At 39.8% G+C, this 26,046-nt stretch overlaps 1 protein-coding gene across 1 annotated transcript in view; it reads left to right on the top strand.

Annotated features, from left to right (window-relative positions):
- Positions 1-26,046, top strand: part of ANO3 (anoctamin 3) — a 542,814-nt gene that overhangs the window by 274,453 nt on the left and 242,315 nt on the right. The window contains exons 5-7 of the mRNA XM_082269831.1: positions 1,390-1,548; positions 9,546-9,646; positions 18,107-18,151. Coding sequence (XP_082125957.1) covers positions 1,390-1,548; positions 9,546-9,646; positions 18,107-18,151 — 305 coding nt within the window. The remainder of the gene's footprint in view (positions 1-1,389; positions 1,549-9,545; positions 9,647-18,106; positions 18,152-26,046) is intronic.

The following is a 26,046-nucleotide window of genomic DNA, read 5'->3' as shown; positions in this document are numbered from 1 at the left end:
TTTAGCTGCAGAAGTGGAAATATATTTTAAGGCCTAATGCACACTGGATGTTTTTAATGTGGCTGTTAGGGGCATCTGTGTTTTTTTTTTTTTTTCTTTCCCTGCCTCTTAATCCCCCTTCATGTTAGCCTATGCTTCCTTACACACATATGGGTTGTGCTGTCCCAAATTGCCTGTTTGAATGAGCCCCTTAGAGTATCCTTTATAGTTAGGGGCACTTTTTTTCACACCTACCTTTGGCACAGAAAGCTTCTTTTTCCAGTGTGCCATGTAAGTCAAAATAAATAGCATACTTGCCACCTGTCCCGTTTTTGCCGGGACAGTCCCGGCAAATAGGAGCCTGTCCCAGGTAATTTATCGTACTTATTTACACCTTGCACTTTATTTATTTTTACATATTCCATTTTTTGTATGGTCACACCTGAGCACATTTGACACTTTAGAATTTCAGGGAATTGTGATGAGAATTTTAAACTTTAGGCAGAAGTAGTGCAGCTGAATGGGAGAATTATTCAAACTCTGCTACTTTGGCCTTAAGTTTGAAATTCTATTTTCAATTTCCTGTAATTCTCTCTTTATTGAGTAGACACTATAATCTGATAAGTAGGCGGGGATTAATTATGTGGAGTGGGCGGAGCTTCTGGGAAGTGGGTGTGGTAAGTATTTGATAGCTGTGCTGCAAAGTGTCCCTGGAAATTATTTTCAAATGTTGGCAACTATGAAATAGGGGAGAGCCATGTTTCCTGAATATACAGCACAACCTTATATACACCGATCAGCCATAACTTTATAACCACTTACAGGTAAAGGGAAACTCTCGTTACAATAACATCTGAAAATTTGTGGAATATATTAGGCAGCAAGTGAACATGTTGTCAATGAAGTTGATGCTGTGAAAGCAGAAAGAAAATGGGCATTGCAGTTTGTTGTTTGAGCTGTGAAGCGCCCATGGTGATCCATGTCCACAGCCAAAAGCTTCTACAATGGTCACATGAACATCAGAACTGGACTACGGAGCAGCAGAAGAAGGTGGTCTGGTCTGATGAATCACATTTTCTTTTACATCATGTGGATGGCCAGGTGCTTGTGCATTACTTACCTGGGGGAGAGATGGCACCAGCAAGGCAAGTCAGCAGAGGTGGTGTGATGCTTTGGCCATTCTTCTGCTAGGAACCCTTGGGTTCGGCCATTCATGTGGATGTTACTTTGTTGTCCATGCCTTAATGGGTCAGGGCTGTTTTAGAAAAAGGGGGCCATACTCAATATTAGGTGGGTGGTCATAATGTTATGACTAATCAGTGTATATTGTAATTGTATATTATAACATAAATAATTTAGTTATTATAATGAAATGAATTATAACATCTTTTTGTTTCTTTTATCCTTTAGAGTGAAATGAATTCAGGGACCTCCCAAGGACAGTTTTTTAAAGACGGCATCAAACGCATTGACTACATCCTGGTATACAAGAAATCAAATCCGCAGATTGAAAAGCGAAGCACCTTCGAGAAGAACCTGAGAGCCGAGGGGTTAATGTTGGAGCGGGAAGTAAGTCTATGTCATAAAACGTCTCCAGCCTGATATACTGAACTGGAAACACTGGTAATGACTTTCTGCATCTCCTCTCCCCTCGTCACCATTATTTTTTATACCGCTGCTTGTTTTCCTCTACATGCCTTAAATTAAAATATTAATGGGAAGCTGTGTGCCTGCTTTTAGTCCTTAACATTAAATCAATTTCAGATGACTGCGATTCTCCTAGTTGCTATAGCGGATGTTTTATAATCACCAGAGAGTGCCTGGAGTTTAGCAACGAGAAGCACTTTATCTCCCAACACATACAAGAAAATCTCATCTATTTTATTCAAATGACTAAATGACTTTTTCGCTAAAAGATTGTAAAGTGTTTAAGTGTATGTGAAGCCTAACAATCAACCTATCTGTCCCATTTTGGTCTGTTAAAGCGTATCTCTAGGCAAAACATTTTTTTGTCTTGGATGCTGTAGGGAAAGTTTATACCCTCTGTCAAGTTTTTATTGCCGCCTGTATCCTCATTGGGGAAATTCATCCCTCTGTTTGTCCTGATGTTGTTTGGGAGGACCATTGTCACAAAGACAGAAAGTGAGGGGAGGTCCAAAATTTCAGACTTGTCCCCAGAACTAGAGGTAAAATGACATCTTTCAATAGAAGAAACACCTTTTTCTACAGACTAACTGTCTAATTCTGGACATACACTGAACAAAGAACACTGCACTGATTCCCCCATCCACACATTCAAGGTGAAAGGGGGAATCCCTCACATGTGCTATTGTATTCTGACAGCAGGGAGAATACACAAATCCGCCCTTGATTTTCTCAGATGCCTCATTTAAAAATGCTTCATTTCTAACAACACTCATTCTAAACCTTAATTTGCCATAAATGCAACCCTCTCCCATGTTTCTGCCACTGAGAATGTGTTTCAGTCTTTAGAAAAAGTTCATTAGAAACAAGTCCAGGCTTGTAACATGTCAAAGGCCTTGCTCTCCACAGGTCTTGCAGTTTGCCATCATTCTGTCCATCATGAAGGCACTTTTTTTTGGTCTTCTTAAAGGATCCCCCAGACTGCCTCTTGCTTCTGAGAGTCCTGCAAAGCTTCTACCAGTTACTTTGTGTCCTCAGCACGTGGCTTGTTCAAGTCCTTTGATGCCTCTCCTGACTCCCTGTAGCATCAATTCCTGTCCTGAGTTCATGAACCAGTCCAATGAGTTCATTAGCATATGTATAGGGGAAGCCCAGCCTCCAAAAACAAAACATGCAACCAAAAATACATCACTCCTATACCTATGCAAAGAAAATCACTAAAATAGCCATAGCAACACAAGATAACACCCCAACCTGATTTGACAGTGAAGGAGCAGTGATCATCAGCCTGGTCTTACTTCCTGTTAGCATTCTCATAGCTGCAGTTTAAGTGTGTGTTAACACAGTCAGTGAAATCTCATATAAGCTTTAAAGAAAAAGTCTCACTTTTATTTTAATGTCTCCTGTCCTCCAGGGGTCAAAGTGCATGTAGTACTTTGTACCGTCTTTCTATGTACCGTCCAAGGCTTGCTGCTTCGTTGGACAGGGTATCCCCATTCCTCACCCCAAGGCTGCCCAGACACTTAACTATCAATAAGATGAAAAATGATCTTTGATTGATGGTGCTTGTCTCAAACTTCAAGTGCTTGTCCAGAACAAGCACCCTTACTAGGAATGCAAAGGGAGGGAGCATGACAAATAAACCATTCTCACTTCTTAAACAGCTTATGGCCCTTTGCCTCCTCTGTGCTACAAATTGGCTTTGTACACCAAAAGAAAAACTATGCCAAGAACCACCCATCAGCTATTCATGGGTAGCGAGACTAGAGTAGTAGCTGGCATGTGTTTTTGTGGGCTTGTGCTTTTGGTAATGACACCACTCATCTCCAACACACGTTCATTCACAGCTTAAGCTACTCTAGTCTGGCTGGAGGCCAAGTCTGGGCTCAGTCTTTCTATTTAGTACAAAGACGTAAAGTAAATGGAAGATGGAATGTAGCAGAGGAATAGAGCACAAGAGACGGAAAAGAGGGAGCTGCAGAATGAAGAAGGGGAGGTAGCTTCAGTACTGTGCTTTAATTAACCCATAAAAATGCCCATAATTTGGGCTTCAGCCTGGGGTAGAGCTGCTTTTTTTTTTTTGCAAACCACTGCACAGATCTAAACAGAACCAAATGCACTTGTTCTCATGGTGGGTTCAAGAAGGATTTTCAACATCTGGTGATAATTCTTTAAAATGTAATTTGAGAATTCATTTTCAATACCTTTATATCTACAGCATTGATTAAAATATTACCTAGTGATCCTGCATGCAAGATCCTTGTGCAGGCATTTTATACCTTTGTCTCCCAGTTGTTTTTCCTTGTTGTCACCCTGTCACATGTTCTCCCAATGAAGACTACAAGCAGCCTTCTCAATGCATATTGCATGGGCATGTTCTACTGTTTTTACCATCTGGAGGCCTGCCTTGAGGAATGATGCAGCAGTTTATAGAGTGCATGTAAATAGTAAGTGGCTGCAGGAGATCAACAGTGTCTGTGAAAAAATGTAGCCAATTTCTTCTGATGCATAAAACAAATCTCATCATGACCTGATTGTAATTCAGATTGATTAAGTGATCGTTTCTTTTAGATTGTTTAAATGAAAAAGTAACAATCATATATTTCAATCAAATCAAATCAAATTTCGATCTATCATTCGGTCGCATAAATGTGGAACAATACAATGTGTGTTGCACCGGTCAGTATTTTAACCGTTGTTAAAAAACTTGTTTGCAATCACTCATATCTAAATTGATTGCATATGGCCACCTTAAACTATCTATATCATTTTTACTTGACACTAAAAAAAGCAGCCTTTATAGTTCTTCAGATTGCCACCTATCAATGCCCGCCATCACTGAGCTCTTCTACAGCTTCTGTTCTTAGCATTCAAGTACAAGGTAGCATGATGTTGTACAATATTCAGATTTCAACTGCAGAAGTTTGATCTTGTAGAATCAATGTGCTGTACACAAATGCTCCATTAGGGTGGTTAAAGCTATGACATGATTTTCCGCTGTCACAGTCCCCTTGTCACCTGATTAGATGATGGCTCCATTAGTTTTAGTAGTTATTTAGTAATAGGTGTTCTCATAGCAGATAATGGATATCTGTGACAGGGATCAGCATCCCTCCAATGCACTTTACAGAAAGCCGCAACAAGACAGTTGATGAACTTAAGTGGAACATTAGGCGACTTTCGTGTACTTACAATTCTATTAAGGAAGTTAAATATCTCCGTAGGATATTCCTCGCTCAGGGACATCACCCTGTGGCATATTAAAGGCTTGAATACAGAAGTGCGGTATGCACAAAGTATCTGGAATTCTTCTTTTTGCATTTCCAGTTCAGATCCCATTGTCTACCAGGCTGTGGTCTGCTTAGGGAAGCCTTTGGAAGAAATGACAGTTTCTGTTCATTTCAGAGGCTACAGTCAACGTCTGCATCTGCCTTTCTATGTTATCTATATGTTTACAAAGTAATTCAGCTCAATACACATTTTCCACCATTGTATCCAAGTGGGGGCTCTCAAGAGGCACTTGTAATGCCCGCCAGGAGCCCCTTTGCTGGCCTGCATGTGCAAAAGCTAATTCTACAAGAGGGATTCTAATTAATCTATTAAGCAGAATGGCAACTGCAAACAATTGTTCTATAATGTAATCCTTTGCTAGGAGGCAACAAACTGATTTACATGATTATTTCTGATACAGTCTAAGAACTATATCTGTTATGCTGGTGCAGCAGAAAAAATACGGTAATAAGGAACTTCCTGTTTTCTAAGGATGTCAGAGACTTCCCCCAATTTTTTTATGGATCTGGCCAATGAACTACAGTAACATGAATAGCAGCTGCTTACTTAGATGACACCAATTGTATTATTCTTTATTTATTACAGGTATTTGTATAACACTGTCAATTTACACAGCACTTTACATACTGTACCTTCACATTAGTCCCTCCCCTCAAGGATCTTACAATCTAAAGTCAACTATCTCACATACATATACACATACTAGGGCCGGTTAAGAAAGAGGTCAATTAACCTACCAGCATGTCTTTGGAGTGTTGGATAAAATACACATAAACACAAGAAAAATATGCAACTCCACGCAAATAGAGTCCTAGCCAGGATTTGAGCCAAGAACCCAAGTGCTGACCAATAATCTACTGCAGGGCTTTCCAAACTTTTTTCGGCTGCCTGGAGTTTGCATGTTCCCCCTGTGCCTGCATGGGTTTCCTCAGTGTACCCTGGTTTCCTCCCAAATTATATTTACCATTTCCACAGCTTCTACAGACTGCAAGGGGGTGTCGTCATTATCCTGTCGAAGAGATCCTAGGGAATGATAAACACTCCATATTTGGTGATAGCGAGGTTTGGCCTGCTCTACATTTCCCTTATCTTGCTGGAACGAGGTTGATGTCACACTCATGTAGGTTCCGCAAGGGGAAGCTGCAGGAAAGGTTAGTATATTATCTAACCTGCAAGTGTTTTTTTACACTCACAGGTTAAAAACTAAAATGTCATATTTGTATGCCCACGTTAAGGTAAAAAAAAAAAGTGTCTAATAAATAAAAAGAACAATAAAGAACCATTAATAAATACACACTATATTGGCAAAAGTATTGAGATACCTGCCTTAACACGCACATGAATTTTAATGGCATCCCAGTCTTAGTCCATAGGGTTTAATATTCAGTTGGCCCATCCTTTAAAGCTCTAACAGCTTCAACTCTTCTGGGAAGACTGTCCTCAAGGTTTAGGCGTGTTTCTATGGTAATGTTTGACCTCACATTTGTGAGGTCAGGCACTCATGTTGGACGAGAAGGCCTGGCTCGTAGTCTCCACTCTAATTCATCCCAAAGGTATTCTATCGGGTTGAGGTCAGTCACGTTCTTTGTGCACTGTTACGCATTCTTGTTGGAACAGGAAGGGGCCATCCCCAAACTGTTCTCACAAAGTTGGGAGCATGAAATTGTCCAAATTGTCTTGATATGCTGTCACCTTAGGAACTCTCTTTACTGGAACTAAGGGACCAAGCCCAACCCCTGAAAAACAACCCCACACCATAATCTCCCCTCCACCAAATGATTAGCACCAGTGCACAAAGCAAGGTCCATAAAGACATGCATGAGCGAGTTTGGGGTGGAGGAACTAGACTGGCCTGCACAGAGTCCTGACCTCAACCCAACAGAACACCTTTGGGATGAATTAGAGCAGAGACTGCAAGCCAGGCCTCCCCATCCCACATCAGTGCCTGACCTCACAAATGCGCTTTTTTAAGAATGCTCAAACATTCCCATAGACACACTCCTAAACCTTGTGGACAGCCTTCCCAGAAGAACTGAAGCTGTTATAGCTGCAAAGGGTGGGCCAACTCAATATTGAATCCTACAGAGTAAGACTGGGATGCCATTAAAATTCATGTGCATGTAAAGGCAGGCGTCCAAAATACTTTTGACAATATAGTGTATATGCCGCTCCCCAGAGTGTCCCCTTAAATTATACAAATCATACATATACACCATAAATCATAAAAAATGATCAGTTTATAAAATTCAGTTGTGCAAAAAAATCATCAAAGTCCTCAGAACCAAATACAATAGTGCTTTCTTAAAAGTGCAATTAGTGCTCCAAATCTTCTTATATGTGATAAGGTCCCATGCTCCCTTTTGTGCCCTCACTCACCAAATTATGAGTGTAAATATGCCTGTCACAGATGAATGCTCAGATGTCGTTTCTCCAGCTCCTCCACAGATTATGAAGGTAAATACACCTATCATAGATGTAGAAAAATATAAAAATTGGCGCTAATTAGCGCCAATTTTTATATTTTTCTATATAGTATTACTTTACAGTGGGGCCACTGAATAGAATTGGCTGCTTTTTCTGATTGTATTGGAATTTGGTTGTTTTATTTTTCATCACTGAGGATTTGCACATTGATACGTTTGTACATATTTACACCATTCATTGGTTCTTGAGTCAGACCCCTTTCAGGTAGCGCATTGGTCCTCGCTTTTTATCATACCTATCATAGATGAATGCACAGATGCCATTTCTCCAGCTCCTCCACTTCACTAAATAGGATGGCAGGTTATTGGTCACATAAAGAGGTAGAGAAATCTCCATAGTGTAATTCCATTTTATTGTTAAAAAGACATAAAACACACAAATTTCCTACTCACAAGTTTCCTGTGCAAACTAACATGTAACGCCGGTACAGAACCAGCAGAGAATCGTGCTTGCCAAACGCTGATCATAATGTCACCGGAAGTTCCCACCTAATGCGTTTCGTCCTCCCACCTCTCACAAGTTAACAATGACTGATGTAGATAAAACTTGATTTTTGTAATATTTTTTATTATAAATGTAAAAGAAGGCAACATAAAACTAGTGGGATACTTGACACTGTTTTTGATAAACGAACACATCAATATCTGGCTAGATGGATGTAGTAGCAATTCTCAATAAATTCTCAAGGTGCTCATCAGATATTTTGGTTGTAATTTTGCCTTTCGTGTTCTTAATCCTTGAAAATAGTTGTTCACAAATATAGGCACTGCCGAAAACTGATGACCTGAATAAGACGTGATTGTAAATAGTGGAAGATTTTTCTTTGGGAAGATAAACCTTATAAAAGTTCAGTAAAGAGACACTGTCAATATTTCGTTAGCCACATGTGTTCACTAAGTGTAGCAAAAAAATCGCCCCCCCCCCAAAAAAAAAAAAATCATCCAAGTAAGTTTATGATTTTGTGTTGGGCGCATTCATAGCCATCTTGGGCGGCATGCGGCCCTTGGGCTGCAGGTTGGGAACCCTGTAGTGAAGAAGGTCAAGTCACTAAACGAGTCCCTAAACTTGAAAGAGAATTCCCAAGCCACAGACTGGAGAATTGCAGTGGTGATGTCCCCCCATCCTTACTATATAAATAAATTTGGTGTCGTACTATAAAACCCTACTCCAGCCAAAACATCTTGATAGTTGTGAATTGAGTTGGAAAGGGCTACAACTTCCAGTTTTTATTGCAGTCTTTGGCTTTGTTAAATACATTTTTCTTCATTTTCCATTCTTTCACCAGGACAGGGAGTGATGTGTCTTTTACTAACGGTAACACAGAAGGCAATGAATGCATTTCTCTTTAGTAGATTGTGGAAGTGGTGGACCCTTTTAGGTATCTATTTCTTTGTGCTTTCCTGTTCATGAAGTTCCTTTCAGTCCCTCTGTGGTCACCAGGACGGGAAGTGAAGTCAAATATTCCCAAGGGAGACACTGGCAGTTATTAAAAACTTGGCAAAAGTTCTAATCCTTCCTCACTTTATCCAGAACTAAAAAAATAGTTCTGACCGGGTTGGATTTTATGCATAAAGCTCAACTCCAGGCAGATATAATAGACGCAAATGATTGCATCTCCATAATCATTGATGTGTATATATATATATATATATATATATATATATATACCATATCTATCAATGATTATGGAGATATATATTGATCAAATGGTACCTAAGTTTGACCTTGTATTGGCCTCTTGCAGTCTCTGTATACTCTGTATAGCTGGGCTGGAGTGTGAGAGGAAGAAGCAGCACAAAATCACTCAGTTCCTGCGCTTACAAGAAGCATGCTAATAGGAGGAGAAAACAGAATGACAGAGAGATGAACTCCTCACCGTACTGCTTCTCCTTTCACTGTCCAGTCACAGGCTGGGGGCGGGTCCAGGCAGCCTATGCTCAGATGAAATGAGTTGAATGATACTGACCACAAGACTGAGGACATCTAGTGGTAGAAATAAGTACTGCATTGAAAGATTGAAGGTGATTATTGCAATAAAAGCTGGTTTTGTTTTTTATCTTTTAACATATTGTTCTTTTTAATATTATTTTTGGCTCATGTCCTGTGTGAATATTTTCTTCAAATGACTTTATTTTTGCCTGTTTTAGAGTGCATATACCAACAATGACATCATGTTTGTCAAAATCCATTGTCCGTGGGATACGCTGTGCAAATACGCCGAGAGGATGAACATCAGAATGCCTTTTAGGTATATGTCTTTGGGTTCCTTTTTTAATTCAATTTTCAATACCTGTGGTTTTGTCTGAATTGTAATGGAATCATAGCTCTGTATAGAATCATGGGAATCACATCAAGCTGGGAAATCTCTTGATGGGATAACAAGCTCCTCTGATGGTCAGCAATGCTCATTATTATTCCCTGTGGAATCCCATGTGGCCTGAATCTTAAACGTCATTTTCAAATCTAGCACATCACTTGCGAGGATTATAGCGGACCTTGGGGACAGCTATTTTAATCTTCCACTTTTTTATGTGTCTTCTTATATAGGATAAAAGAAGAGATGCTTTCTAGGAAGTATGGCCAGGTTTTTGGCTAGGTGCTCGTACTTCTGTTGTGTGATTTCCACGTATAGGACAGCCCATTGCAATTAATAGGCAATGCTTGTGCACTGTCGCTCCATCATAAGTGTATTTTAAATGATAGCGACAGAATATCAACCAAAAATCAAGAAAAAAAAACCACATAAAACAAATTATATAAATTAAGTTGCAGTTCAGTGAGTAAAATAAGTATTTGATCTCCAAGCAAGGGTTTTTCCACTAAGTACTAAGTTATGTTTTGCTTGGGATAAAAAACTTATTTTATAGCATTTGTTTTATGTGTTTTTTTCTGGATTTTTGGTTAATATTCTGTCTCTATCATTTAAAATACACCTATGATAAAAATGATAGAGCCTTCATTTCTTTGTAAGTGGGCAAACGTACAAAATCTGCAGGGGATCAAATAATTATTTCCCTCACTGTATATGCATTTAAAAATGTCCTATGAATGCATATTAAAGTCATCTATTAAAAAAATTAAGTCAGCAGCTACAAATCCTGTAGCTGCTGACTTTTAATAATTAGACACTCACCTGTCCAGGGATCCAGCCTGTTCCTCCCCAGACCTGTTTCTTCAATGGACTTCAGTCCCCTGCGTTGGCATACTAACTATGGGCAGTCGACTTTGACTGCTTGGGGCTTCACAACCACGCTGCATCTGATTGGTCCTGCAGCTTTTTGGGACCTGTGACATGTCCCAGAAGCTGGCTGTGGGGGGGCGAACTTTTGCTCAGATCCCTGTGGCGATCTGACCGGAAGTGGAGGAGTGGGTACCTGGCAAAAAATCAGGTCCCTTTTCCCCCCAAAAAAATAATGTGCCAAATCTGCAGGAGAGGTGGAGGAGAAAGAGAGCGTAATTCCCCTTATGGGTGAAGTTCCACTTTAATCGCATAGCCTTTAGAGTGAGCCCCTTTACACTTTTACACACGTGACCTGTAGTCCAGGACCAGACTTACATATTTTTGGTCCCATAGACTTTAATGAGTGCACCTAAAAAAACATATACAGCACGTTTACACGCATTGTTCAAGTGTTTTTCAGGAGCTCCCATTAAAATCTATGGGGTTGAAACCACACAATTCTGCCCCAGAAGAAAGTCACATACTTTGCTGAGCTTCACACAACAAGATGCACAATGATTAGGTGTTAATGGGCCCATTGAGAATAGCTGGATTCTTCATCTCACTTTGGGAAATGCATGGCAAAATGCTCAGGTGCGAATAGGGGCTAAGTATTAATTAATGAGGTTTTTATTGCTGTCTGTGGCCCTGCTTTCTCCATCCTTTCTTATTATCCTGGTGACCATTGTTGCCAAGTATCAAAATGAGGGAAAATCCAAAATGTTGAGTTGTCACCGGAATAGGAATAGTAGAGAAATCTTCCCATGGGGCACATGTTCCAGTGACAACTGTCTAAGTTTAATGTCCTTCATTTTGGAAAGATTTAAGGTGGTTATACACGCTTCAATAAATGGTTGATTTATTTTCCGATCAATCACTTCCAATAAGAATAATCAAACTTTAGTTGAAAACCTTTTTGATTGATATGACACAAGCATGTGGTTTCAACCAATGGTTAAAATATGTTTGTAATTTATGATTGTAAATTAGAGATCGCATCTCTGTTTCCGCCATGTAATCTCATAATCTGATTGATCAAAACACAATCCTATTAATTAACAAAGTAGCTCAATGCTGCCAATCAATGCAAAACGAGTGATAATTTTCCACCCTGGCAGATCAACTCCAATTTAAATTGAGTCTAAATCGATTGAAAGGGAAATTATGGGTTTTAACATTTTGATCAAATTACGTATTGATTGGATAATAAAATGGAAGCTTGTGTTGCCACCATAAATCTCAATATCTTTGGGACAGGAAATCTACCCAATGGGATACAGACAGCAAAAACAAAGAATAATATTAATAAAATAAAAGACAAAGCTTTTAAAAATGTTTCCTTTCTATTGAAAACACAAATTTTTTTAGCTTTAGATACTCTATTAGCCTGGGTTCACACTGGTGTGTGCAGAACACCGCATGTGATTGGCACAGGAACGCACTGCATTTTGAAATCTGTTTCGGTGTGTTGTTAAAGTGGAGTTCCAGTAATTTTTTTGTTTATTAAAAGTCAGCAGCTACAAAAAGTGCAGCTGCTGACTTTTAATAAACAGCCACTCACCTGTCCCACAATCCAACGGTGTACTCACCCCAGCTGTGTTCTCCCCGTATCCTCCCTCGGCAGTCCCGGCATCTCTGCTATGGGCACCCGGCTGTGACAGCTTTCAGCTGGGTGGCCACTGCGCACGCGTGAGCGGCGCTGCACTCTGTGACTGGTCCGGAAGTCTTCTAGGACTTGTCATGTGTTCCAGAAGACCTTGGGAAGGAGAAATTTTACTTCTGATCACCTAAGACGACCAGAACCGATGTGGGAGCAGATACCTATCAAAATTAGGTACCCCCCCCCAAAAAAAGCTCAATTTCATAAACCTGAGCTGGGGAGGAGGCCTTAAAGCGGAATTTTTCACTTTTGATTCCGCTTTAATCTAACATTGACACCAGCAGCAGATTGCGTTGGACACAGTACGATCGCTAAGTAGTGCGATGTGAAGCAGGGAAACACAGCGAATCTTGTGCGTTGCCCGCATCGCATCAGTTTGAACCAGGGCTAAGGCTGCTTTCACACTGATCCGCTGCATAAACGTGGCTTTGCTGTGATTTAACAGAGTTTGCAGTGCAGTTTTTAAAGGACACGTGACTCAAAAAACGCACCAAAAACCCAATCGCGGGTGCATTTTTGCCACATTTTTACTGCATTTTACATTGCTTTCAATGCGAAGGTGCATTTTTGGTGTGTTTTTTAACTCCCCAAACAAGCTGCAATCAGGATTTTTTTTAACTGCAATGGAAGCGCACTGCCCCAGTATGAACACATTAATTTATTCATTGATTTTAAAGGAAAGCATTTTTTTTTAAGCTTTTCACATGCTTTTTTTAACATAAAAGCGCTTGACTTAGTGTGAAAGCAGCCTAAGTATGAATGTCACTTCATGCAATAAATACAGACTGACATGTAGTAAGACAATATAATAAGGGTCAAATAAATATCTAAAAAGTTATTATGTGCTGCCACTTAAAGCGGAGTTTCAGCCTTTTCTGTGTTTATTAAAAGTCAGCAGCTACAAAAAGTGTAGCTGCTGACTTTTAATAAAAACACACTCACCTGTCCCATGGTCCAGCGATGCGACCTCCCAAAGCCTCGATCCTCTCCCTCTGGTCTCAGCGGTGCCAGCATCACTGGAGTGGGCACCCGGCCGTGACAGCATGCGGCTTCACAGCCGAGTACGCACTGCGCATGCGCAAGTTGCACTGCGCATCTTGATTGGCAGGCAATCTTCTGGGACCTCTGACATGTCCCAGAAGATTGCAGGGAGGGAGGGGGAGAACTTCTGCTCAGGGTGCCACGGCGTGGGAGCGGATACCTGTCAAAACTAGGTACCCGCTCCCCCCCCCCCAAAAAAAAAAAACTACATGCCAAATGTGGCATGTCAGGGGGTTAGGACTACCTAAAGCGGAAGTTCCACTTTTGGGTGGAACTCCGCTTTAATAAATTAAGAATAAATGAAGTATAATATGTGGACAGCTGCTGCTATCACCCAATTTGTTCCCACATATGAATAAAGATAAATAAAGATATGTGATAGCGCTGGTCAACAAAACAATATAAATAGCAGAAAAAGATAATGAGGTATCCACATCAATTGATATAAGTGTAAGTAAAGTGCTAACATTTGCAAACAGTAGCAAAAAAAAAAAAATGTTTGGAATGATGGCAATAAGTCCAAGGAAAATAAATGGTGATGCTGCGCAAGAAAAAAGTCTATACAAGAATCTGTGCAAGAAAAAGTCTGTAATAGAGTATTGTGCTTCCCAAGTCAACGCACAGTGTTATTCCATTCCACAATCTTGTCCTCCAATCACCAGGTGCAATGCAAGCTCACCTCCATCTTAGACCCACAAGGGGTCAACACGGCATAACCGCAATGATCACTGATAATCAGGTTCCTTAGAATGGCAATAATCCCCTTCTGTGATGGCTCCACACTATGCACACACAGCTCCAAAGCAACACATAGAAAAAACTCCCAATAGTGCAGTACCTGGGTTAAATAGCTGAATGAACCACACACCCCCAGCTACATAAAATGCACTCACATATCACAGATGAAAGCCATGTGTAATAGTGGCGTAACGCGTAGAGGTGGAGCCTGGCAGTGGGATCACATGTATGAAACACAATAGAGCTGTTGGATTTTATCATTGTACAATTCTTTTTAAATAAATGTGAGTGCATTTCATGAAGCTGGGGGTGTGTGGTTCATTCAGCTTTTAACCCAGGTACTGCACTATTGGGAGTTTTTTCTTTTTCTATGTGTTGCTTTGGAGCTGTATGTGCATAGTGTAGAGCCATCACAGAAGGGGATTATTGCTATTCTAAGGAGCCTGATTATCAGTGATCATTGTGGTTACGCTGTGCTGACCCCTTGTGGGTCTAAGATGGAGGTGAGCTTGCATTGCACCTGGTGATTGGAGGACAAGATTGTGGAGTGGAATAACACTGCATGTTGGCTTGGGAAGCACAATACTCTATTATAGACTTTTTTTGCACAGTTTAAAGAAGCATCACCATTTATTTTCCTTGGACCTATTTCCATTATTCTAATGTAATAAGGGTTTTTGCTGCATTGAACTGGAGGAAAGAAAAATACAAATTTTGTCTGCAACAGCCAATCACATGACAGCTGTACCGGTTAGGTCAATTATGCTAATCCTATGGAGCCCCCCGTGCCAGTATAACATTTTTTTTCTGATATCTAAATACATTTGCTGTTGTTACCCCACTGATTGTTTCTAATGGCTCCTTCATACATGTGGCAGCCCTTCATAGGTGTGCACAGCCTATTGCATTAGGGTGTGCATCCCAAAGCTCAAACACATATGGGTGTGTGCATGTGTATTTATCCACTGACAGTGTCAGTAGGGCAGTAGACGGTGTCAGTAGTTTTTATTTTTTAATATTTGTTACATTTTTATTTTATTTTATTTTTGTTACTATTTTTTTTTTTTTTAGGAGCTTTGGTGAAATAGCAGGGGTCTAAATAGGGGGAATTTGTGCCACACAGGGTGATTAGGGTGTTCCCAGGCACACCTGGCACACCCTGTGCGCACGCCTAGCAAGCCCTTACAGCTCCTCTGAATAGCGATATTCGGTTCGCTAAGCTGTTCTTTGCAACCACGTGGATTGTTCTCAGTTGCAGGGTGTTTGCAGCACAGCCCCATACACTTAAATAGATCACTCTCGGCAGCAATTCCGCCCGAGAATTCAACCTACTGTTTATCATTTGCCACTGCCGTAAAATAAAGCATTGCAGCCAGGATATGTGTACGGCCCTGCCCTTTCTTTGGGTAGGCGGTCAGGGGGTGGTAAAACCACCTGCTTTTACCACTCCCTGGCCACCCGAGTGAACAAGCCCTAGAAGAACTCTGTTGAATGAATAAACTATGTTCTGAATGAATATCGTTTCTAAAAATCATTTAAAAAGTCAGCATGCCAAACTGAAAACCCTGATAAAAGTTTATTAAAGTCCCAAAAGTCAGAAAACAAGTCCCATATCAGAAAATCAAGAACACCCACTTTTCCAGGGTGCAGCAGCCCTCTTTATCAATATGACAAGTGGAGACGTTCTCCTTGTCACCTTGATGAAGAGGACCACCACGCTCTCGAAATGCCTGTATTCTTGTTTTTCTGATATGGGACTTTAGTAAACTTTTTATCAGGATTTTCCTTCTGGTCAGTGGTTTTCTTTGCACAGTACCACCATTTAGCCCTGGACCCACCCTTATAAAGAGGCACGCACAAAGTCTGTGCCGTATGGTTTGATGAACTGATAGTGACCATCTTTGACACTTTTCTTCAACACCAAAGGATAAAATTACAATACAAATGTGCATAATACTCAGTAGAGAGTGAAAAAATTGTGTTCACATGCCCCCTGCTGGACAATTATGAATGCAGCACTCAGCCAAGCACCCTATAAAAGCTGAATGTATAGGAAAGTACAAGTTATCCCAACTTGGTTGGAATATATAGTGAGAGCTTCTCTAGATCTTTTCATATGCCATACCAGTTTTTATTGTTTATATAGTTGTCAACTATCATTGTCTTTTTACAAATGTCTGCCTTTTTGTATGTTCATGCCATCTTTTCTTTGTAAAAAGTTCAATCATCCTTTTTTAAAAAAAACCTTGCTATATAAATGTTATGATAAAGACATTTTCCCAACTAGAAATGTGTGTGATGTGACCCCATTAAAGGACCCCCTCTGCCTCTCTAGTCTCCCAAGGCAGTTCTTCTAGTTACACAGAATACCCAGTGTATTAACAGCAATCATATAGATCTCCCCAAAATATATACAGTATGTGTTCAGTAGGGGCTGATTTACAAAAGGCAAATAGGCTGTGCACTTTGGAAGTGCAGTTGCACCCTGCAAGGGCATTAGCTACAGACCTAGGTAAATGAGGTGAAGCTTCACTTTGCAAAGAGTACCCAATCACATGCAAGAAAAAAAAAAGAAAAAAACAGCATTTTTGCTTTCACATGATTGGATGATGGAAGTCAGTGGAGAGTCCCCTCATTTTCTAAGCTCTGGAGCAATTTCCCTTGTGAAGTGCACGCTCTCTTTTTGTCTTTATTAAATGGACCCCTTTGCACTCTGCATGCACTGAGCAGTATACAGGGATGGCTCTCCATTCCATTGTAGCCTAAGGCCCCTTTCACATGGGAAAGACTCCATTGGGATCAGCAGGGGATCAGTGGGAGGATGACAGGTCCATGTCCACTCAGTTTCTGCAGAGCTGTCAAGGAATGAGTTCACTCTTCTCTATAGGAGGGCTGGGAGTAAATGGACTCCATTGTACATTTACACCCAACTACCCTCTGATCTCATCCACCCAGATGAAAGGGGATGGATCCCCTTTTTCCTTTTCTTTTTTTTTAGCCGACTGGATCAGATTTGAGGAGGGCAGGTAGAAACAAACACAAGTCTGTTTACACAAACCTATCCATAGGGATAATGAACCTTCCAATCAGATCCACCTGAACAGCTGGCAAAAGGAAAACCTGATCGGCCTGCCCATGTAAAAGGGCCTAATGAGACATGGCAGAAAGGAAGATTAATCAGAGCTCACTGATTTTGACACAACATGTAGCCCCTTTGCTTGTGTCTATTATTAAAGAGAACCTGCCCTGGGAGATATTTCATGACTGCCATTGTCAATGCTATTTCCTGGCCATTAAGCTGGGCCATTGGCTTCAACACTTTGAATCAGTGAACTGGAACAAGGAGCCAGAGTAATGCGAGACGGTCTTATCTAAAGACTTTACCTGGTTAATGAGAATAGCAAAGCAAGAGCTTGGCATGACAGCCAGCCAACTGGCATTTTCAGAATGAGAAATCAGTAATGGTAGCCTGTGTATTTCTCTAAAGCTGACCATAGATGGGTTGAAATTCGGCTGGGTCAGCAGCACTGTTGGCATCTTTTCATTCAATCAGCACTTGCAGCCGAATTGACTGCAGTGCTGATCAGTATATTCTGATCTCCCATCCACCTCACTTGTGTAAATGGGGGAATCTGTGTGCTGATAAATAAAAAAAAACTTGTCAATGTAGGGCCAGCTTTAGGAAAGGTTTATTTTAAAGGATGGAATTCAAGACCGGGGCATACGGTCATTGTACTTTCATTTGCTTTCCAGGCCATTCATCTTGGCCAGCTAGAGGGATAGAATAGTGCAGGGGATGGTAGCCAATGCATCTAAGGTTTACAGTTCCAGCCTTACTCCTTAAATCTTTTTCACTGTTGTCAATGAATGGTAATCAAAAATGCCTTGTTAAAGCCTGGGTTCAAGTTAACTGTGCAGCAATAGTTGTTGAGATTGCAATATCCATACGGTCTTTGACATACTTATATTGTCAATGTCAACCCAAATGGAATCCATTTTTGGTTTAAATACTCATGTGACGCTTCAGCTGACTTGTGCTGTTCTTACAGGAAAAAATGTTATTACACTGACTGGAAGAGCAAAACCATGGGCAGGTTGGTGGGTGATACTGTTTTTTATTTCGCCAATTACCCATCCTGCAAAATCAATCAAACCCTCCCATCAGCAGTTGTGAATTTATGCTGTGTATAGCTTTGCTTCACATTTAGGGAGATACTGCACTTAAATGGTGACCATATGTTTGAGCATATGGGGAGGACGGTTTGGGACATTAAGACAAGAAAACCGCCATTCAAGTGTTGGAAAATACTGTGGACATTTACATTTAGCAGACTTTACACAATAACTCTTTATTGCTTAAATGAAACTCCACTGTAAACAAAATGTTTTTTTCTGTTCTCCTGAACTTTTTTTTTTTTTTATATCACTGCCCTACTAAAACCCGTAGAAATCCTATGTATGTTGGATGTGACTGCATTGATCTAAGAACTAATAATTCACATATACGTACATACCCAAATGAATGTAGGTGGAATGTTGAAGTAAATTATATATTGTAATTACTTAAAAATTATATATTCAACTAAAACCAATGGGATTTTAAGTATGCCTCCAATAGCAAACACAACAACTTATTAAAATACATATACTATTTTATTGCTGCAAAGTTCCATATTGAAAAGTTTCCAAAGGATATTGACAAACAACAAGCATTAAATAATTAAATTTTAATTAATTAAATTAAATGTAATAATTACATTAATTAAAGCATTAAAACATTGTGTAAAACTCAAAACGAAAATACAGTTAAGTCAATAAAAAAAATAAAATCCAGATTGTTTGGTTGAAAGCATATCCACCATTTTGTAAGGGGGGGATTATACATGTGCAAGAAAACTGCAGTTTACTGGGATGTATAAGAATGCTTTAGCCTGTGTATTTATATTATTTTATTCTATCTCATGGGTTTATAATGCGCTCATATTTATTATTAACAGAAGCAAAGTATATCCGTGCTAGATCCAAAAAAATATAAAGCAGCTTCTATACAATTGTGATACCAATTGTGAAAACTAAAATAACAAGAATACAGTGCTAAATAATTACATAGAAAATAAACATAAACCTAAAATGATGTGTTAAAATCCATAACAGTCCATATTGTATGTGAAAAAATCTTCTCTCCTTTGAGCTTATTCATACATAAATGTGCAAATACAAACACCTTTATAGGTAAAAGTGTATATAAAAGGCCCAAGTTAATCCATTGGCATACATCCAACCTTAAAGAGAGTTCCACCACCATGTAACACCATTAACAGAGACTTCTTACCAGATGTGATGAACCATAAAATTATAAATGGTCAAACTTGCTTTCGTTATAAATTTCTCCAATGGCTCCCAGCATAGGATCAAGCACCGCACCTCCACTTGCGAAGATTACCACCAGAGAAAAGAATATACTCTTATAGTATAGTATGTTAAAAATGTAAGCCTTTTATTACATCCAAAAGGATTTTACAATAGTATATGAAAGATTGCAGCTAATAACTTCACAGTATACAATCCCTGCTTTAAACGAGAGCAATATCAGGCTGATAGCTTATGATAAAATGCATGCACGTCATCCTGCACAATCATGATCATAAGCCAGCAATTTATTTGGTGAGCTATCAGCCTGCTATTGCTCTCATTTAAAGTGGTGATTGTACAACGTGAAGTTATTAGGTGCAATCTTTGATATACCATTGTAAAATCCTTTTGGATGTAATAAAAGACTTAAGTTTTTAACATAGAGAAAAAAGGAGGAATGCTTGTTTGAATTTTCCTGGATGATGGCACTCTTTGGTTAGTTAATTTCCTTGTGTATTTAACCTCTTGCCGACTGCGCACAGTATATTTACTGCGGCAGTCAGCCCCGGTCAGGCAGAGTGACGTAGATCTACGTTGCTAGCCTGTCACCGGGTTTTGAGCCAATAGCGGGCGAGCGCTCGTTCACAGAGGAGTGCGGGCGTGTGACTGGTGGACCTGATGTCCGCCGGTCACACTATGATCGTCGGTAGAGCGGGAGAAAGGCGGGCGGCTTATGTAAACAAACCGCCTGTCATTCTCCCCTGTGTAAAAATGGAGATCAGACGGTTCTACTATGTAGAACCGTTGATCTCTGTTTTTACAATAGGAGACCTGTCCCACTACAGTTAGAATAATGCCCCTAGGACACATTTAACCCCTCCCTCTCCAATACAGTTAACCCCTTCCCTGCCAGTGTCATTTTTACAGTAACAGTGCATATGTATAGCACTGATTACTGCAGTAATGTCACTGGTACCCCCAAAAGTTTCAAAAATGTCAGTCAAGGGTCCGATCTGTCCGCCGCAATGTCGCAGTACCGCAAAAAAAATCGCAGATCGCCACCATTTCTCGTTAAAAAAAAAACACCAAAAATGACAAAAATCTTTCCCTTTGTTAGTAAACGCGATAACTTTTGCGCAAACCAATCAAAATACGCTTTTTGCGATTTTTTTTACCAAACATATGTAGCATAAAACAAATTGGCCGAAAATGTTAAAAAATGTTGATTTTTACATTTTTTTGGGGGGGGGGGGAATTTCATATAAAAAAAGTGAAAAATATTGTTATTTTTGCAAAATTGACGCACTTTTTTTGTTTATAGCGCATGATCGAAAAATTGCACAGGTGATCAAATACCACCAAAAGAAAGCTCTGTTTGTGGGAAAAAAAGGACGTGAAATTAGTTTAGGTACAGTGTTGCACGACCACGCAATTGTCCGTTAAAGTCACGCAGGAAAAAATCGCAAAAAACCCCCTGGTCAGGAAGGGGGTAAAATCTTCCGGGGCTTAAGTGGTTAAGTTTTTACCATACTTCACTTTGGGAGTATATTCTTTTCTCTGGTGGTAATCTTTTCAAGTGGAGGTGCGGTGCTTGATCCTATGCTGGGAGCCATAGGATCAAGCGGAAGTTATAATCTATAAGCCATAGGATCAAGGAGAAAGTTATAATCAAAGCCAGTTTGATCATTTATAATCTCATGGTCCATCGCATCTGGTGAGAGGCCTCTGTTAATTGTGTTACACAGTGGTGGAACTCTCTTCAAATTTGGGTGTCAACTCTGCAGTCAACGGATGAACTCAGGGCTTTTATATAGACTTTTAATTATAAAGTGTTTGTATCTATACTTTTATGTTTGATTAAGTTCACAGAAGAGAAGATATGTTTACATGTAGATTGTTTGGGACTTTCACGTATAATTTTATGTTTGTTTTTTTATGTATTTTTTTAGCACTGTTTTCATATTTATTATTACCTTTGATATCATTTTAGAGCCCTGACACTATCTGGATTTTAAAATGTATTCTCCTTGGTCTGAGGTGTTTCAGTGTGACCATTTGGGTAAGATCTTTGGGGGTTTGTTAGGATTAACCACTTTACTACCGGAGGATTTTGCTGTCTTCCGTCCAGGCCACTTTTTGCGATTCGGCACTGTGCGACTTCAACTGACAATTGCGCGGTCGTGCGACACCGTACCCAAACGAAATTTACGTCCTTTTTTTCCCACAAACAGAGCTTTCTTTTGGTGGTATTTGATCACCTGTGCGATTTTTACTTTTTGCGCTATAAACAAAAAAATAGCGTTTATTTTGAAAAAATAACAATATTTTTAACATTTTTTTATATGAAATTCCCCCCAAAAAAGATGTAAAAACCAATTTTTTTAAAAAATTTTGGCCAATTTGTTTTCTGCTACCTATGTTTGGTAAAAAAAATCGCAATAAGCGTATTTTGATTGGTTTGCGCAAAAGTTATTGCGTTTACTAACAAAGGGAAAGATTTCTGTCATTTTTGGTGGGGTTTTTTTTAACGCATAATGGCGGCGATCTGCGATTTTTTTTGCGGGACTGCGACATTGCGGCGGACATATCGGACCCTTGACTGACATTTTTGACACTTTTTGGGGTACCAGTGACATTACTGCATTAATCAGTGCTATATATATGCACTGTTACTGTAAAAATGACACTGGCAGTGAAGGGGTTAATTTTATTGGAGAGGGAGGGGTTAATGTATGCCTGGTGCTTACTGACGTGTAGGGGGGGAGGTGACTGAGTGAGTCATGGACAGATCGGATGTCCAGCTATGCAATACGCCAAACCTTCTGGCGTATTGACGTGCCCTCCTGGAGGAGTTGGACTGCCTGTGCAACCTCTATAGGGTCCAGGTATTGCCTCAAGGTACCAGTAGTGACACTGACCCTAGCCAAATGCAAAACTAGTGAAAAACTGTCAGAAAAGAGGAGTAGGGAAAAAAATGTCAGTGCCCGCCCTCCACCTGTAAAACCATTCCTGTTTTGGAAGTTGTCTTATTGTTGACCATCTTGTGCACCTGTTGTTAATTTCATTAATACCAAAGTAGCTGAAACTGATTAACAACCTCCTCTGCTACCTAACTGGCCAGATCAATATCCCAGGAGTTTAATTGACTTTATGCTATACTCTGATTAAAAAGTGTTCCTTTAATTTGTTTGAGCAGTGTATATACACATAGGTAGCACCAACAGGTTATTTTAAGATTCTTATCACCACTAATCTATCCTTTAAATTATATATGAACATCGTTTGGTTTTAATATAGGTTATCTTTTAGCCACTTAAGACTTCTGAGTAGCATGACAATGCACACATTTGCCCACAGTATTACAGTATAGCATTCATTTCTACAGATTACTCTTTCCATACATTATGGAAATATTTGAATTAGTTCCTCCTAAACAATCTGCTTTTCATACCTCTCAATTATGCTTTAGCAGGATTTCTAGTAAAAGAATAATTTAAATTTATCTAAGTGCATAGATTCACAACTGCTTGTAGCCCTTACCCAGAACTGCTTGTGCCTGCTTACCTTAGCAATCCTTAGAATGCAAATTCAAGCTTGTAAAATGCATAAATCTAACTTGCCAAAAAAGCCTGAATCATGACAACCATGCATTAATTAAAGCTTTGTTTGTAGTTCATTGATTTCTATTTGGAATCAAGTTTATAAAACAATAACAGCTGTTTGTACAGGTTTATTGGGTACCTGATAATGATGATGTGATTATGTTTATTGTGCTAACTTCTGTTATATTGGTATGGGACAGGGGTGACAGGGCAAGGAAGAGAAGGAAGTGGCCATGCTGCATGAATGCTTCCATTATCCCTTTATAAGAGCTCTTTCTATAAGCCAAACTATAGAAGCAAGGCAATGCTATTGTAGTAGTTTGACATGCCAAAGTTCTGGGCATCCGTCCCGTCACCTTTATTTTACCCTTGGGATTCAGATTAAATTTACTGCAAACAAGGTGTGAAAAATAAGCCTACACAGTTCTGCCTTTTGTCTACATGTTTTTGTTAAAAGAAAAAAAATGTAATTCCAGGTAAATTTACCCAAGTTAGTCAAACTGGATTCCTCCTGAGGGCACTTTTAGATGGTATCTCCATAGACCTGCAAGTGGCCAGTTTGCTAAATTAATCATTTTGGATTTTAAAGCTTATGTTTATTTAATTTCTAAAATAAAATCAGCACAGGGGAAGGTACTTACATTGTATGAGAAATGTCTCCTATGTTGGTGGCTGCTCTCTTCTTTTAGTCCCCATTCACACTAGCGCGACTTGTCAGGCGACTTGGACACCTGACAAGTCGCGATGGGTCGCCTGCCATAGATTAGCACAGGACCCGTTCTAATAGGAGCGACACAAGTCGCTCCGACTTAGAAAAAGGGTCCTGTACTACTTTGGGGGGGACCTGGAGGCGACCTGCATTGACTTCAATGATATGAAGTCCGTGCATGTCGCGCGGAGGTAGCGGTGCACGCTGTGCACAGCGACTTCACAGGTCGCCCCAGGGTGTCTTAGGCTTCATGCACACTGGACATTTGTAACGTGTTAACCTGTTAGGGGCATCCGGATTTCTTTTTTTATGCCTCTAAATTTTCCTGCATGTTAGCCTATGTGCACATGCACACAAAGGTGTTTAGAGACAGAAAAAAACACGCTACAAGCATGACCAGGAGCAGCGGACATGCTTGATGCGTGTAAAAGCTTCTAGACATGAGTTAACTCTAGACGCGCTTAGCACTTGGGTGTTAAATAATTTCAATGGTCAGAATATGTTGTTATTCTGACCAATACAATGACTAACACCCAATCCCTTGATACACCTAAATGTGCCTAAAAGTGCTATTGCCAGGAGGAAAGGCGTCTAGGAGAGATGGCAAAGTGTCCAGTGTGCATGAGGCTTTAAACCTTCAGTCCTCTACACTCTTGCATACCCCTGCAGCGCAATCTTCTGGTGCTTGGGGGCTTAAATCATGTCACTGGACGTGGCACAGGCACTCATCAAAAGTGCAGACTATGGCTGCCCTTTCTGCCCCCCTCCTTCTTTTATAAAAGCTGTACCCACAGTTCCCACAATACAAAATGCTCTATGAATGGAAGAGGCAAACCATTCTATCATCTGCTAATCCTCTATTCATAGAGTACTTTTCATTGCTGGAAGCTATAGTACAGATTCTATGAATGTATTAGTGCCTATGATAGGTCTAGCGGCTCGTATAACCCCCTATAGAACATGTAGATTACTGCTGCTAGAGTGCAGGCGTTTAAACTTCACCAAACACAGCAGCCACCAGCACACTGTCCCCTGTGCTGATAAAAAAAAAAAAAAAGTAATTGTAAGCTTTAAAACTTGCATATCTAACTGTAGATGATTAACTCAAGTTCCATAATTCATGTGTGGGTATTTGGCTACATTACAAAGCAAAATGTGATACAGCAGTCTAATATCTTTGATGCAATCTAACCCTCTTTTATTGTAGCATCTGAAATATTAATTTTTTTTTTCCAGTGGAAACAAAATAGATGCAAACTTTCACTTTCCAACGGTCCGTTTTTTCATTTGTAGTGAATAGACCTGGCAGTTTTCAGTGTGAGACTCCAGGTGCTAAAAACCAGTGCGTATAGTATAGCTGGCAGGACTTTAGAAAGTAACAATATATCAATGGGAAATCACATTTTATTGCGTTGTCACAGGAACAGGAGGTGAGGCAAAGTCTGCCAATGTGGAAATCTGCTCTGGTGACAGTCAGGACAAAAAAAATGGAAGTCTTGCCTAAGGATGACAAGAAATTCTGGATAAACCCTCTGCTGTATACCCCTTTTAGCAAACTTTGCAATACAAAACAGGAATGATATGCATGTACAAGCTATTGGGATTTGAGCACAGGTATATCTTATTTCTGTTACCTAGGGATAAGCCTCAGGTTCTGACTGTAGTATACTTCTGTCCGAATTTTGTATGTTTGGCATTTAAAGAACTAAATGGGGTGTAATATCTAGCTACAGAGGGAAGTTATACCTTTGGCTGCAATACTACTACCATTGCTAAATTTGACAGCTTTCTGATCAGGCTAATTGTTAGACAACCAGTGACACATCCCCACCAGTTGTAAAGTAGCTGATGGTTCCTTGGTCTCACACAAGGATGGTATTGGATCTGGCCCATTCCCATGCATTGGGTAGTTATTTAGAGATAGAAAAAAACAAAAGAGAGAATGATGCAGAGTTACTTATGCCGAAACTTACAATACTGTATATATTTACTGTATACAAATAATTACTCTTATATTGTTGAATTACAGCAATTACTGCATTCTGGCATTAAACGACAGCAAACCCTAATGCACTGTTCTTGTGATTGTGTCTGATGATGTCACTGATATCACCACGAGGAAGTGTTTAGCACCAACACACAGAAAACAGAGCCTGCAATGCTCTTATATTCAGGTTGTTTTTAATGATGTATCATTGCCTTATTACCTTATTTTGGGAAAGGGCAGAGAGAGAGAGTCATGTGGGAAGTAAGAAAGAGTAGAGAAGCCCACCTATAGTCATTCAAAATTATGCAAACTGTTTATCAAGAATTTCATAATCAGCAC

The sequence above is a fragment of the Pelophylax lessonae genome (genome assembly GCF_965119305.1).
Source record: "Pelophylax lessonae genome assembly, chromosome: 10".
NCBI lineage: Eukaryota > Metazoa > Chordata > Amphibia > Anura > Ranidae > Pelophylax > Pelophylax lessonae.
This window is presented reverse-complemented; position numbering and strand designations above follow the sequence as displayed.